General features: G+C 47.4%; 1 protein-coding gene across 2 annotated transcripts in view; it reads left to right on the forward strand.

Moving 5' to 3' along the window:
• Window positions 1-122: 122 nt before the first annotated feature.
• Window positions 123-16,333, forward strand: part of tmem259 (transmembrane protein 259) — a 21,393-nt gene continuing 5,182 nt past the window's right edge. The window contains exons 1-6 of one of the 2 annotated variants that reach the window (XM_062555701.1): window positions 123-1,419; window positions 6,668-7,006; window positions 7,691-7,853; window positions 11,666-11,776; window positions 13,679-13,801; window positions 15,675-15,775. In XM_062555701.1, coding sequence (XP_062411685.1) covers window positions 1,204-1,419; window positions 6,668-7,006; window positions 7,691-7,853; window positions 11,666-11,776; window positions 13,679-13,801; window positions 15,675-15,775 — 1,053 coding nt within the window. In that variant the 5' untranslated portion in view covers window positions 123-1,203. The remainder of the gene's footprint in view (window positions 1,420-6,667; window positions 7,007-7,690; window positions 7,854-11,665; window positions 11,777-13,678; window positions 13,802-15,674; window positions 15,776-16,333) is intronic. The other variant, XM_062555702.1, reaches the window with a different exon arrangement.

Here is a 16,333-nt window from a genome sequence, read left to right on the forward strand (position 1 = left end):
ACAACCGTTATGTGGTCATCCACCTGTAGATGGCGCTATCATTTTTTCACCTCTTGTAGTCACCTTTACTTCGGCAGGATGTTGTCTTGCTTGCAATTGTTTGTTCCTCCGAACTACTTAGCTTGAGAAAATGGTTGTGTAAACAGGTCCGGGAACTCCAGATACGTATAATTTATACATTTGTGCATCACAGTCAGTAAAATATTAGACATAATTCGTGACCGACGGATTGACTCACCGTAAAGTGTAACCGACTGAACCTACAAGGAAAGAAGTTTGCGATTGGAAGAGAACTGCAACTTGCACATACGGGTTCTGGAGAGTTAGCTATTCCAGCTAGCATATGTCGGATGGGAACGTCAGATATGGCATAACGAAGCGAGCTTTAGCTAGGCATTTATTTTTTCACAATTTTCCAGCGAGTCAGGAGCCGACATTTATTGATACTAAGTTGGGGCTTTCCCCCAAGTTAGGTTACGTCTGCAGAGTGAATGGATATAGTTATCCGTGAAGCTCAAATCAAACGTCGTGAAAGAAACGCAAGCTGATGTCACATTGAAGTGCGCATTATAGCACACGTACCCGTTAGCAAGGCTAGCCTGCTCTGATGCTGTTGATCGGCTAGTGAGTATTGGAAAATATTGTTGCCAGAAATCTTGCTTGCTACATTTCACGGGAGCTACCGAACAGAGGAGAATTTGTCCTACAGAATGCTAGGACTCCCATTTGTCACCGGTTTAACTAGTTGACAAAACGGACATCGATTTGCAAAAAAGAGCAGGGAGTGTGTAGGTTAAGTTAGCTACACATGTAAACAGCCCCTGCTAACAGCAAATTCAACATACTAGTGTTCTTTCCCATTGAACCTGCAACGATTGAAGGATCAATTGGAAGGCGGAGGAGCCATTTCAAAGTTACTATGCTAATGATAGTCATCAAAAGGAAATGGTCAGAGTGCGTGAGACAACGTTAGAACTTGAGTTTAAATTCACTAAAGGTCGTGAAGAAGAGGTGTGTTTCAACCGTTAACCACTGAACCAGTGACAGTCCAGCCACAATCACTGGGAACATTAATGCTATTTTAACACACCTATCCGCTAGCTGTATAGCTAGCTCGTGCGGTGGGAACACCAGTAGACGCGAGTTCTTGGAGCCTAACCCGATTAAAGCAGACTCTCCACGAAAGCATTCTGCGAGAGCACAATGTCTGAGAATCAGGGTAATGTCAACAACAACAACATCCCCCTAAACAACAATGGCGGGGCGAATAGGATCAGAAATCCTAACATAAACCAAAACCCACTTATCAACGTGCGGGACCGACTCTTTCACGCCCTGTTCTTTAAGATGGCAGTGACCTATGCACGACTGTTCCCACCATCGTTCCGTCGGATCTTCGAGTTCTTCGTCCTGTTGAAGGTATGGCATTTTTAAACTCAAACTCAGAGTTCAAATGATGTACTATTTAGCGTGTTTTTTTCATGAGCGCAACAGTGCTTTTTCTTTTTCAGACAGGGCAAGTATTTGACTATTCACCCTGTAGTAGAAGACCTGTTTTTTTTTTCTGGAAATGAAGGAAGTAGGAACTGCATTTGTTTTGAAGTTGGGCCAAACTATGGCGGTTATGCTAGAAGTTGACACTGAGCAGAATAGTTAGGATGCTTTTTGGTGGGTGCAGTCTGCGTGTTCACAGACAGCTGGCTTTGTTTTGGTAAGCGCTCAATTAGCTGCTAGAGTACTGCGCATGCTTGGTGTCGCTCGTAGACAAAAATCGGATTTTTCTGTGACGCCTTGGTAGAGGCATACTGCCTTGAAGAGGCTTGAAGTGAAGATGCCATAACTGTATGCTCAGTCACGATTAAAATCGAACTACTCCAACACCAAACACGTCATGTTGGGTTGACAGCCACAAATCAAGCCCTCCTATAGGCCTCAGCAAGAGGCTTCCCCAATCTAGACTTCACCCCCACTGAGTGGCGACCTCCCCGGCCGCTCACTGCTCATTTGTCCTTACTCAGCTCTGCTCACACACACACACACACACACACACACACACCCTGCGCAGAAAGCCGCAAAGGCAGCAAAGTGGGTGTTTTCCTAACTATAATTTACAGTCTGTATGTTGAAACGCGGTTGCGTAATTAGGCCATTCATCATGTGGGCAGGAGTCAGTGCTGCACAGCGGTGCAGTGCAGCACACACACACACACACACACACAGCGGTGCGGAGTCAGTGCAGCCAGCGCTGGAGTGCTCCGTGATGATCCGATGCTGACGGAGCAGGTGTTCCCCTGCGGAGTGCGGACCGAGAGGAAGCCTCCTCTAGCAAGTGTGACATCACATCTGCCGGAAGTCCTGTGTGCGGTGGGCTCCGTGTCATGATCACATGACTCAGGGTGCCTCTCATGCAGCGTTTATACGTCCTCCCTCGCTCCTCGATGCCTCGATCCTCACTGATCTACATAAAGAATGATGGGGGGGGAAACAATGGGATAGTCTATCCAGTGTTAGTTATAGATCAGTGGGAACGCCCCTCGAGGATCGAGGAGGCATGTTGAGAGGCACCCTAACAAGAGTGCTGCTGGTAGAGCTATGCTCCTGTCCAGCAATGGCCAGTGTGTGTCTGGTCACTCGTCTCTACTGAGGCCAGTGTGTGTCTGGTCACTCGACTCTACTGAGGCCAGTGTGTGTCTGGTCACTCGTCTCTACTGAGGCCAGTGTGTGTCTGGTCACTCGTCTCTACTGAGGCCAGTGTGTTCCTGGTCACTCCTGATAATAGTGTGTGTGCAAAGGGAGTTTTTATGAAGCACTGAGGCCAGTGTGTGTCTGGTCACTCGACTCTACTGAGGCCAGTGTGTTCCTGGTCACTCCTGATACTAGTGTGTGTATGCAAAGGGAGTTTTTATGAAGCACTGAGGCAGAGGAAGGGACATGTGTGCAGCATCAGATCACCAGACATCACACCCACTGCACAGGCTAACTAGACAGCCAATGCCATCATACAGGATGGCACAGGGCATTAGCAATGCCACCGCACAGGGCATTATTAGCAATGCCACCCCACCGCACAGGGCATTATTAGCGATGCCAGCTCACCGCACAGGGCATTATTAGCGATGCCAGCTCACCGCACAGGGCATTATTAGCGATGCCAGCTCACCGCACAGGGCAGAATTAGCAATGCCACCTCACAGGATGGCACAGGGCATTAGCAGTGCCACCCCCCCGCACAGGGCATTATAAATGGGTTAGATTAAATTAATTGCTTTGGGTTAGGTGTCATGAGTAATGTGAAATGAAAGACAAGCTTGTATCGCCATGGCAACGTGCAGTGTGCACCACATGGCAGCAGCGACTCCGCACACATACACATACACATACACATACACATACACATACACATACACAAACACATACACAAACACACATACACACCTTCACACACAGCAGCAACTCCGCATCAACACATATACACACACACACCTTCACACACAGCAGCGACTCCGCATCAACATACATATACACACACACACACACCTTCACACACAGCAGCGACTCCGCATCAACACACACACACACACACACACACACACCTTCATACACAGCAGCGACTCCGCATCAGCACAATGCTGTTTGACCTCAGAGTGACAGCAGACACCGCATAAACACAACACACACGCACGTACACACACACACACACACACACACACACACACACACACACACACACACACACACACACACACACACACAGACACACACACACACACACACACATCCTCAAACATAGCAAGCGACACTGCATCAGCACAGCGCAGCGTGAGCTCAGAGTCACCGCCTGCAGGACAGTGAAGGCACTTGGTCAGATGGGAGAGCCAAGTCCAACATGGACACAGTCACCTTGGTGATGGACATCATCATCATCATCTCCATCATCTCCCACTCTCTAAAAGATTGCCCCTGCGCAGGACACCCCTGCACTGTGTGTCATCATCTGGCCACGTTTACGAGCGGCCGCAGGAACAGAGAACAGCACATTAGTACAGCAGTACATCATCTCTAGAACAGAGAACAGCACATTAGTACAGCAGTACATCATCTCTAGTACAGCAGTACATCATCTCTAGAACAGAGAACAGCACATTAGTACAGCAGTACATCATCTCTAGAACAGAGAACAACACGTTAGTACAGCAGTACATCATCTCTAGAACAGAGAACAGCACATTAGTACAGCAGTACATCATCTCTAGAACAGAGAACAGCACACATTAGTACAGCAGTACATCATCTCTAGAACAGCAGTACATCATCTCTAGAACAGCACGTTAGTACAGCAGTACATCATCTCTAGAACAGAGAACAGCACATTAGTACAGCAGTACATCATCTCTAGAACAGAGAACAGCACATTAGTACAGCAGTACATCATCTCTAGAACAGAGAACAGCACATTAGTACAGCAGTACATCATCTCTAGAACAGAGAACAGCACATTAGTACAGCAGTACATCATCTCTAGTACAGCAGTACATCATCTCTAGAACAGAGAACAGCACATTAGTACAGCAGTACATCATCTCTAGAACAGAGAACAACACGTTAGTACAGCAGTACATCATCTCTAGAACAGAGAACAGCACATTAGTACAGCAGTACATCATCTCTAGAACAGAGAACAGCACACATTAGTACAGCAGTACATCATCTCTAGAACAGCAGTACATCATCTCTAGAACAGCACGTTAGTACAGCAGTACATCATCTCTAGAACAGAGAACAGCACATTAGTACAGCAGTACATCATCTCTAGAACAGAGAACAGCACATTAGTACAGCAGTACATCATCTCTAGAACAGAGAACAGCACATTAGTACAGCAGTACATCATCTCTAGAACAGAGAACAGCACATTAGTACAGCAGTACATCATCTCTAGTACAGCAGTACATCATCTCTAGAACAGAGAACAGCACATTAGTACAGCAGTACATCATCTCTAGAACAGAGAACAACACGTTAGTACAGCAGTACATCATCTCTAGAACAGAGAACAGCACATTAGTACAGCAGTACATCATCTCTAGAACAGAGAACAGCACACATTAGTACAGCAGTACATCATCTCTAGAACAGCAGTACATCATCTCTAGAACAGCACGTTAGTACAGCAGTACATCATCTCTAGAACAGAGAACAGCACATTAGTACAGCAGTACATCATCTCTAGAACAGAGAACAGCACATTAGTACAGCAGTACATCATCTCTAGAACAGAGAACAGCACATTAGTACAGCAGTACATCATCTCTAGAACAGAGAACAGCACATAAGTACAGCAGTACATCATCTCTAGTACAGCAGTACATCATCTCTAGAACAGAGAACAACACGTTAGTACAGCAGTACATCATCTCTAGAACAGAGAACAGCACATTAGTACAGCAGTACATCATCTCTAGAACAGAGAACAGCACACATTAGTACAGCAGTACATCATCTCTAGAACAGCAGTACATCATCTCTAGAACAGCACGTTAGTACAGCAGTACATCATCTCTAGAACAGAGAACAGCACATTAGTACAGCAGTACATCATCTCTAGAACAGAGAACAGCACATTAGTACAGCAGTACATCATCTCTAGAACAGAGAACAGCACATAAGTACAGCAGTACATCAGTCAGCCTGCTTTTGCTTTTCCCATGGAACCCAATTAAGCGCATCTCTGTTTGTGGAGATCTCTCTTAGCTGTGCCAGTGTTGTTGTTGTTTGTGGAGATCTCTCTTAGCTGTGCCAGTGTTGTTGTTTGTGGAGATCTCTCTTAGCTGTGCCAGTGTTGTTGTTTGTGGAGATCTCTCTTAGCTGTGCCAGTGTTGTTGTTGTTTGTGGAGATCTCTCTTAGCTGTGCCAGTGTTGTTGTTGTTTGTGGAGATCTCTTTTAGCTGTGCCAGTGTTGTTGTTTGTGGAGATCTCTCTTAGCTGTGCCAGTGTTGTTGTTTGTGGAGATCTCTCTTAGCTGTGCCAGTGTTGTTGTTGTTTGTGGAGATCTCTCTTAGCTGTGCCAGTGTTGTTGTTTGTGGAGATCTCTCTTAGCTGTGCCAGTGTTGTTGTTTGTGGAGATCTCTCTTAGCTGTGCCAGTGTTGTTGTTTATGGAGATCTCTCTTAGCTGTGCCAGTGTTGTTGTTTGTGGAGATCTCTCTTACCTGTGCCAGTGATGTTGTTTGTGGAGATCTCTCTTAGCTGTGCCAGTGTTGTTGTTGTTTGTGGAGATCTCTCTTAGCTGTGCCAGTGTTGTTGTTTGTGGAGATCTCTCTTAGCTGTGCCAGTGTTGTTGTTTGCGGAGATCTCTCTTAGCTGTGCCAGTGTTGTTGTTTACAGAGATCTCTCTTAGCTGCACCAGTGTTGTTGTTTATGGAGATCTCTCTTAGCTCTGCCAGTGTTGTTGTTTGTGGTCACCTGTAGTCTTTGTTCACATAATTCGTTAGTTCACATAAGTCATTGTCCCTTCTGTGGTGATTAACAGTGTTAAGTGGTTGATATAACAATGATGTGTATAAATGACTTCCTCAGGCCCTGTTTGTGCTCTTCATCCTGGCGTACATCCACATAGCGTTCATTAATAACCGTCCTCTTCCTCCTCCTCGTCTTCCTCGTCTTCCTCAGGCCCTGTTTGTGCTCTTCATCCTGGCGTACATCCACATAGCGTTCTCGCGCTCGCCCATCAACTGCCTGGAGCACGTGCGGGAGAAGTGGCCTCGCGACGGCATCCTGCGGGTGGAGATCCAGCGTAACTCCAGCCGCGCGCCCATCTTCCTGCAGTTCTACGAGACCGAGGGCTTCCAGGGGCTGGTCAAGGAGCCCGAGGGGGACGAGCCCGGCGGGGGAGGCCCGCAGGAGCACGCGGACCCAGCGGACGCCATCGGCGCCGTCCAGCACCTCTCGCCCGACGAGGACGAGGAGGAGGAGATGACCATGGAGATGTTCGACAACAGCTCTGTACAGGTGAGGAAGAGGAGGAGAGAGAGAGAGAGAGGGAGAGATGGAGGGGGCAGGAAGAGGGGGAGGAGGAGGAGATGGGGGGGGGAGAGAATAGCTCTGTGCAGGAGAGGAAGAGGAGGAGGGAGAGGGAGAGAGAGAGGGAGAGAGAGGGAGAGAGAGGGAGAGGGAGGGAGAGAGGGAGGGAGAGAGAGGGAGAGGAGGAGGGAGAAATGTAGAGATGGCAAGGTGTAGTGTGCAGAAAGAAAGAGAGGAAGTGAACTGACAGACATGGATGTAGAGTAAGAAATGGAGGGATGAGATGAGCGGAAGAGAAGAGAGGGAGAGAATAAGAAGGAAGAGGGATGGAGGGAGGGAGGAGGGTGTTGGGGAGGAGATGTTGTTTTGTTGCCTAGTTGGAAACACACAGTGCAGATGAATGACCATTGTGCACTAACTCTCCAACCTCTTTTCTCTCTTCCTCTTTTCTCTCTCTCTTTTCTCTCTCTCTTTTCTCTCCCTCTTTTCTCTCTCTCTTTTCTCTCTCTCTTTTCTCTGTTCCTCTTTTTCCCCATCTGTCGCTTCCTCCATCTGCTTCCTCTGCCATTCTCCCCCTCCTCCCTATTCTCTTCTGTTCTCTTCTTTCACTCTCCCTCCTCTCTCTCTTCCCTCCCTCCCTCCCTCCCTCCCTCCCTCTCTCCCTCCCTGTAGTTTGAGCTGGATATGGAGCCGCGTCTGAAGGCGTCGGTGGCGGCTGGAGGGTCTGCGCTGGGCCTGAACGACTCAGTGGATCTGTCCTTCAGCCAAGCGCCCACTAAAGGTATGCAGCCGCTGCAGGACACTGTCTCCGAGCTAGAGATGCTAACACGAGCAGGTAAAGCTACCTCCAGCACCACCAGCCATCACCACCTCCTCCTCCACCTCCTCTTCCTTATGACTCCTCCTCCACCTCCTCCTGCTCCTTATGACTCCTCTGACTCCCTCCACTGCCTCAGTAGCACACTCAGACAGCACTCCTCCTCCACCTCCTCCACCTCCTCCTCCTGCTCCTCTTCCACCTCCTCCTCCTCCTTATGAGTCCTCTGACTCCCTCTTCTGTCTCAGTAGCTCAGATAGCACTCCTCCTCCTCCCCTCCTCCCCTCTGTTCATCTCCCCCTCCCCCTCCCCCTCCCCCTCCTCCTCCACTCCTCCACTCCTCCACTCCTACAATCCTCCACTCCTCCCCTCTGTTCTCCTCCCACTCTCACACAGGTCCATGCAGTAGTACTGAGGGACCTCTAAACTGGCTACACCGGGGCCTGTTATATGGAGTTTTTTACAATATATGGATATATTTTTTTTATATTCAGTTTCAAGTTGACTGCGATTCAATTTCAATTTAATTACAGCTAATTTAATTTCAGCATACTATTCAAATTCGCTTTCTCAGAACAATTGCTCAAATTCGCCAACTCAAAGCAAATACAACATATGCAGATTCGGTGAGGTGCAGTTCCAGTTACCACTCCACCTGTGTTTGTTTACTACTCCACCTGTGTTTGTTTACTACTCCACCTGTGTGTGTTTACTACTCCACCTGTGTTTGTTTACTACTCCACCTGTATGTTTACCACTCCACCTGTGTTTGTTTACTACTCCACCTGTGTGTGTTTACTACTCCACCAGTGTTTGCTTACCACTCCCCCTGTGTTTGTTTACTCCACCTGTGTTTGTTTACTACTCCACCTGTGTTTGTTTACCACTCCACCTGTGTTTGTTTACTACTCCACCTGTGTTTGTGTTTGTTTACTACTCCACCTGTGTTTGTTTACTACTCCACCTGTGTTTGTTTACCAATTAAATGTAATTTAAATGCAGATTTACACCTCAGCGCTACTGGCAGCCTGTCTGTGTTCCTCCCCTTTCTCCTCCTCTCATGTCCTCTCTTTTCTCTCTTCTTTCCTCTCCTCTCCTCTTCTCCTCTCCTCCTCTTTCCTCTCCTCTCCTCTCCTCCCCTCCTCTCCTCTCCCCTCCTTTCACCTCCTCTCCTCTCCTCCCCTCTTCTCCTCTCCTACTCTCTCCTCTCCTCTTCTCCTCTCCCCTCCCTTCACCCTGCCCATCCATCCCCGACAAAGATAGCAGCTCACGGTGAGAGCATATCTCTCCATCTCTTTCTCTCCATCTCTCTCTCTCCATCCGTCTCTCTCTCTCTGTGTCAGCTGCACTCCTCCTTCCTCCCCTTCTCCTGCTGTACACACACATCTGGATGTCCTTGATGTTAGTGGAATAGAGACCCGATGTCCTCTAGTCTGGAGTCTGGACTGCAGGGTTTAGAGTCTGTCTGGTCCTAACCTAGTCTTGGTCACTGTAGAGTTCATCACCCTCACTTGTCTCTCCTGTCCTCTGTCTCTGATTTGTTCCGCTGCCCAGTTGTTGATGATATGCGTGCGTATAACACTGCTTTAGTTACTGATGATGCTGTGGGCTCAGAGCTGTACTGCAGATATGGGCCTTCATCATTGAGGGGTTATCTGCAGATATGGGCCTCCACCATAGAGGGGTTATCTGCAGATATGGGCCTCCACCATAGAGGGGTTATCTGCAGATATGGAGCTTCATTATAGAGGGGTTATCTGCAGATATGGAGCTTCATTATAGAGGGGTTATCTGCAGATATGGGCCTCCACCATAGAGGGGTTATCTGCAGATATGGAGCTTCATTATAGAGGGGTTATCTGCAGATATGGGCCTCCACCATAGAGGGGTTATCTGCAGATATGGAGCTTCATTATAGAGGGGTTATCTGCAGATATGGAGCTTCATTAGAGGGGTTATCTGCAGATATGGAGCTTCATTATAGAGGGGTTATCTGCAGATATGGAGCTTCATTATAGAGGGGTTATCTGCAGATATGGAGCTTCATTATAGAGGGGTTATCTGATGGAGGGAGAGTGACGTCACGCGCCTCCAATGCAAGTGATGGTGGATGTAGTCACCTCTACTCTCTGGGAGGGCCAGGGTTCTAGAACACTCCAGAGAGCTATGTTCTACAGTGGCAGAGCGTGTGTGTGTGTGTGTGTGTGTGTGTGTACGCCTGCCTGCCTACAGTGCCTGCGTACCATTGTGTGCATCATTGAGGGAACAATGCTAGCTTTGTGTGTGTGTGTGTGTGTGTGTGTGTGTGGGGGGGGGGGGGGCTAGCAGCAGAGGCAGCAGCACTAACAACACATTAGCAGCAGAGAGAGCAGCGCTAGCAACACATTAGCAGCAGAGAGAGCAGCGCTAGCAACACATTAGCAGCAGAGAGAGCAGCGCTAGCAACACATTAGCAGCAGAGAGAGCAGCGCTAGCAACACATTAGCAACAGAGGGAGCAGCGCTAGCAGCAGAGGGAGCAGCGTAAGCAACAGAGAGAACAACGCTAGCAACAGAGAGAGCAGCGCTAGCAACACATTAGCAGCAGAGAGAGCAGCGCTAGCAACACATTAGCAACAGAGAGAGCAGCGCTAGCAACACATTAGCAACAGAGAGAGCAGCGCTAGCAACACATTAGCAGCAGAGAGAGCAGTGCTAGCAGCAGAGAGAGCAGCGCTAGCAGCGTTAGCAGCAGAGAGAGCAGCGCTAGCAGCGTTAGCAGCAGAGAGAGCAGCGCTAACAACACATTAGCAACAGAGAGAGCAGCGCTAGCAACAGAGAGAGCAGCGCTAGCAACAGGCAGCAGGGAGTCTACTGAGCAGGGGGTCTATTGAGCAGTTACTGCTCAATAGCAGCAAGGAGACCCGTGTGTGTGTGTGTTTCTGTGTGTTTCTGTGTAGGTTTATGGTGCAGACGGTTAGAGTTCAGTGTGAGGTAACATAGAGATATGTGTGCTTGGAGGTTGTTGCCCCCTGGGTTTCTAAGTGGATCATGGCTCTGTAGCCTATATGTTACACAGGGTACACACACACACACACACACACACACACACACACAGATGCTTATATGCTACACAGGGCAATGCCCCTGTGTTCAGTGACCGCGGTGACATGACCCACTGCAGGACCTGGTGATTATTGTTGTTGTTTTATGGTTGTTATCAATGAGCCATGTTGAAATGAGATCTAATGAGCTCCTCCTAGCCTCTGATAATGCTGGGGATTGTCGGCAGAGTGCTGATAATGGTGCTGAATGGCGGCAGAGCGCTTTGACGGATGATCACAAGACGGACGTTGTCCTCTTTGATTGATGTGGTTCATGCGCTCCCGTTTGCATTAAAAAGAAAATAGAGGGTTCTCAGGCCAGTAGCGACCCCACTCATTATTTTAAGTGTGTGGGCTTACTTCTTGAGAGTGTGTGTGTTTGTTTGTGGGTTTCCCTCTGAAGCGTGTATGTGGTTCTCTTGAGTATCTGTTTGTGTTTGTGAGTCTCTTAAATATCTGTGTGTGTGGGGATGTGTATGTGTTTGTTATTCTCCTTGCTAAGCATCCTTTTGTGTGTGTGTGGAAATGTGTGTATGTTTGTTATTATCCTTGTTAAGCATCCTTTTGTGTGTGTGTCTGTTTGTGTGTGTGTGTGTGTGTGTGTGTGCGTGTGTGTGTGTGTGCATGTGTGTGCGTATGCATATGCATATGCGTGTGCGTGTGCGTGTGCGTGTGCATATGCGTGTGCGTGTGCGTGTGCGTGTGCGTGTGCGTGTGCGTGGGTGTGTGTGTGTGTGTTTGTGTGCAGTGTGGCCCCAGGAGGAGTACATAGTGGAGTATTCTCTGGAGTACGGCTTCCTACGACTCTCCCAGTCCACCCGCCAACGCCTCAACATCCCCGTCATGGTGGTCACGCTAGGTAGGACACACACACACACACACACACACACACACACATGCACGCACGCACGCACGCACGCACACACACACACACACACACACACACACACACACACACACCCCCTCCCAGTCCACCCGCCAACGCCTCAACATCCCCGTCATGGTGGTCACGCTAGGTAGGACACACACACACACACACACACACACACACACACACACACACACACACACACACACACACACCCTCCCAGTCCACCCGCCAACGCCTCAACATCCCCGTCATGGTGGTCACGCTAGGTAGGACACACACACACACACACACACCCTCTCAGTCCACCTGCCAACGCCTCAACATCCCCGTCATGGTGGTCACGCTAGGTAGGACACACACACACACACACACACACACACACACACACACACCCTCCCAGTCCACCCGCCAACGCCTCAACATCCCCGTCATGGTGGTCACGCTAGGTAGGACACACACACACACACACACACACACACACACCCTCCCAGTCCACCTGCCAACGCCTCAACATCCCCGTCATGGTGGTCACGCTAGGTAGGACACACACACACACACACACACACACACCCTCCCAGTCCACCTGCCAACGTCTCAACATCCCCGTCATGGTGGTCACTCTAGGTAGGACACACACACACACACACAAATTCACACACACTCGCATGCACGCTTACATATGCTCACTGTTCTTGCATGGCCTCATTGCACACATGCTCATGTTTCCTCATGTAACCCCTGCTACACACACACACACACCCCCCTTTATAAAAAGCCTGCTTGGCCAGACGCGCACACACACACACACACACAAACCCTTTATAAAAAGCCTGCTTGGCCAGACGCGCACACACACACACACACACACACACACACACACACACACACACACACACACACACACACACACACACACACAGAGACCCCTGTATAAGGAGCCTGCATGGCCATACGCACACACTGTCCCAGACCCTAATCCCTGTGGTTGGTGTGTGTAATTCCTATTATTAGTCTGTTTGAGAGTATTACAGTTTCAAGAGTCTGACTAGCTACTAAACACCTTAAGATCACTCTCTTTCATTCATACACACACACACACTCCCACCGCCCCCCCCCCCCCCCAGCTTTCAACCTCAATTGGCTTCATCATGTGATCCAGAACAGAGCACTGTTACAGTTACATTATGTGTTCTAATTACACTATAAAGTTACATATGTGTTCTAATTACACTATAAAGTTACATTATGTGTTCTAATTACACTATAACGTTGCATATGTGTTCTAATTACACTATAAAGTTACATATGTGTTCTAAATACACTATAAAGTTGCATATGTGTTCTAATTACACTATAACGTTGCATATGTGTTCTAAATACACTATAACGTTGCATATGTGTTCTAATTACACTATAACGTTGCATATGTGTTCTAATTACACTATAACGCTGCATATGTGTTCTAAATACACTATAACGCTGCATATGTGTTCTAATTACACTATAACGCTGCATATGTGTTCTAAATACACTATAACGTTGCATATGTGTTCTAAATACACTATAACGTTGCATATGTGTTCTAAATACACTATAACGTTACATATGTGTTCTAAATACACTATAACGCTGCATATGTGTTCTAAATACACTATAACGCTACATATGTGTTCTAAATACACTATAACGTTATGTGTTCTAAATACACTATAAGGTTGCATATGTGGAGTAAAGTAAGGTTTTGTTCCCCGCTAGTGTCCTTAATGACAAGAGAACGTTGGTTCTGATCGGACCTACTGTAGGAAATGAGTGTTCTGATCGGACCTACTGTAGTAAGTGAGGGTGTTCTGATGGGACCTAGTAAATGAGGGTGTTCTGTGTGTGTTGCAGATCCGATGAAGGACCAGTGTTTTGGTGATGGCTTCAGTCGCTTTCTGCTGGATGAGTTTCTGGGCTACGATGACATTCTGATGTCCAGCGTCAAAGCTCTGGCTGAAAACGAGGAGAACAAAGGTGTGTGTGTGTTTTATTTCCGATTTGGATATGGACGTTTGTAGGTTATTGGTCCCCAAGCTTTCAACTTTGACTCTGAATAAGGCAGACATTTCTCATGACATGATAAAACTCGAGATTAAAAATGAGGCTGAATCTTGAACATTCACCTAGTCAGTAAGTAAGTAAGTAAGTAAGTAAGTTTAATTTGTATAACACATTTCATACCATAGTGCTTCACAGATGAAAAGACACAGATTAAAGATAATTAAAACATAAACAACAGCTTACACCTCCAGACAACAACCAAAACAGCAGAGAAAGACATACAGTATAATCATATAGACAAGGACACATGTGGCATCAGCGTCCATTTGGTACACAGGAACTCAATGACTGTTAACAGCAAGTCTGAATAAATAGGATTTTAGAAGAGATTTAAAACCAGTGACAGATGATGCTGATTTAAGGGTTTGTGGTTGACTGTTCCAGAGGCGCAGTGCACAGATGCTGAGAGCACGGTCACCCTTGTGTGTGTGAGAACAGGGTGTGTCCAGGTGTGTGTGGGACATGTTTGATACCTGCCCATGTAGTGATTTAAAAACAGTCAAAGCCACACCTGAAGCCCATCAGCTAATGCTAACGTTAGGGTTGCCTTCCTATAGCCTTCACCCAGGCCATTTACACTCTGAAGAGCATCAGCTAATGCTAACGTTAGAGTTGCCTTCCTATAGCCTTCACCCAGGCCATTTACACTCTGAAGAGCATCAGCTAATGCTAACGTTAGGGTTGCCTTCCTATAGCCTTCAGCCAGGCCATTTACACTCTGAAGAGCATCAGCTAATGCTAACGTTAGGGTTGCCTTCCTATAGCCTTCAGCCAGGCCATTTACACTCTGAAGAGCATCAGCTAATGCTAACGTTAGGGTTGCCTTCCTATAGCCTTCACCCAGGCTATTTACACACAGAAGAGCATCAGCTAATGCTAACGTTAGGGTTGCCTTCCTATAGCCTTCACCCAGGCTATTTACACTCTGAAGAGCATCAGCTAATGCTAACGTTAGGGTTACCTTACCTTCCTATAGCCTTCACCCAGGCTATTTACACTCTGAAGAGCATCAGCTAATGCTAACGTTAGGGTTACCTTACCTTCCTATAGCCTTCACCCAGGCTATTTACACACAGAAGAGCATCAGCTAATGCTAACGTTAAGGTTAGCTACCTATAGCCTTCACCCAGGCTATTTACACACAGAAGAGCATCAGCTAATGCTAACGTTAGGGTTACCTTACCTTCCTATAGCCTTCACCCAGGCTATTTACACTCTGAAGAGCATCAGCTAATGCTAACGTTAGGGTTGCCTTCCTATAGCCTTCACCCAGGCTATTTACACACAGTTTACACTGCTTACACAGCAGGAGGTGTGATGTACTCGCTTCCTGCTCAGATGTTTACTTTCATCAGTTATTGTGTTGTTGTCCAGAATCAGAATCAGAATCAGCTTTATTGACCAGGTTTGCGTAAACAAACAAGGAATTAGCCTCTGGTTAATCTTTGCTCTCAGGTATAACAACAGCTCAGCAATAACGTGACAGTAAGAAGAGAATAAGGGCAGTAAGGCTGTGTAAGAGTATTGGAACTGTAAGATTGTGCACATAATGAGCCCAACAGGTTGATTGAATGTTCGTTGTGGGTGCTGTTTCTGTCAATTCTATCTGTTTGCATGATGTAAATGGCTGCATGCATGTTGACACACACACACATACACACACACACACACACGTGCGTTGTCCAATTTAACCTGAGTGTGTGTACACAGCTCCTAATGTGGGTGTGTGTGTGGGCTTGTGTGTGAGTGGGACCCTGATGGCGTGTGTGTGTTTGTTGATTGACAGGGTTCCTGCGTAACGTGGTGTCGGGCGAGCACTATCGCTTCGTCAGCATGTGGATGGCCCGCACCTCCTACCTGGCCGCCTTCGTCATCATGGTCATATTCGTAAGTAGCTCCACCAGGGATATGTGGGCCTTTGGTTGCCATGGTCACATTCATGAGGATCTACCCCCACCCACTAAAAAATGGTCACACGGGTGGAGACATGCAGTGACTGGTACTACGTTCTACTACTCTCTCTCTCTCTCCCACTCTCTCTCCCTCTCCCCCTTACTCTCTCTCCCTCTCCCCCTTACTCTCTCTCCCCCTCTCTCTCTCTCTCTCTCTCTTCGTCTCTCTCCCTCCTTCTCCCTCTCCCCCCCATCTCTCTCTCCCTCCCCCCTCTCTCTCCCTCTCTCTCCCTCTCTCTCTCTCAAATTCAAATTCAAAAAAACTTTATTGACATGACAAGAGCACTTGTGTTGTCCAAGCATATTATAAACAATAAGATCAGTTCTCAGTATATAATAAACAGTAAGATCAGATCTATTTAGTTTACTATAGCTGTCCAGTTTTTTGTTGGACCGGACCTCATCATGCCATTGCATAGTGTAGGCTGCTTTATTGTTTTTGTGAGCTATATTCAGGGATATTAAGTTTATGTCAGAGATGTGATATTTATTT

This window comes from Sardina pilchardus, chromosome 15 (genome assembly GCF_963854185.1).
Source record: "Sardina pilchardus chromosome 15, fSarPil1.1, whole genome shotgun sequence".
NCBI lineage: Eukaryota > Metazoa > Chordata > Actinopteri > Clupeiformes > Clupeidae > Sardina > Sardina pilchardus.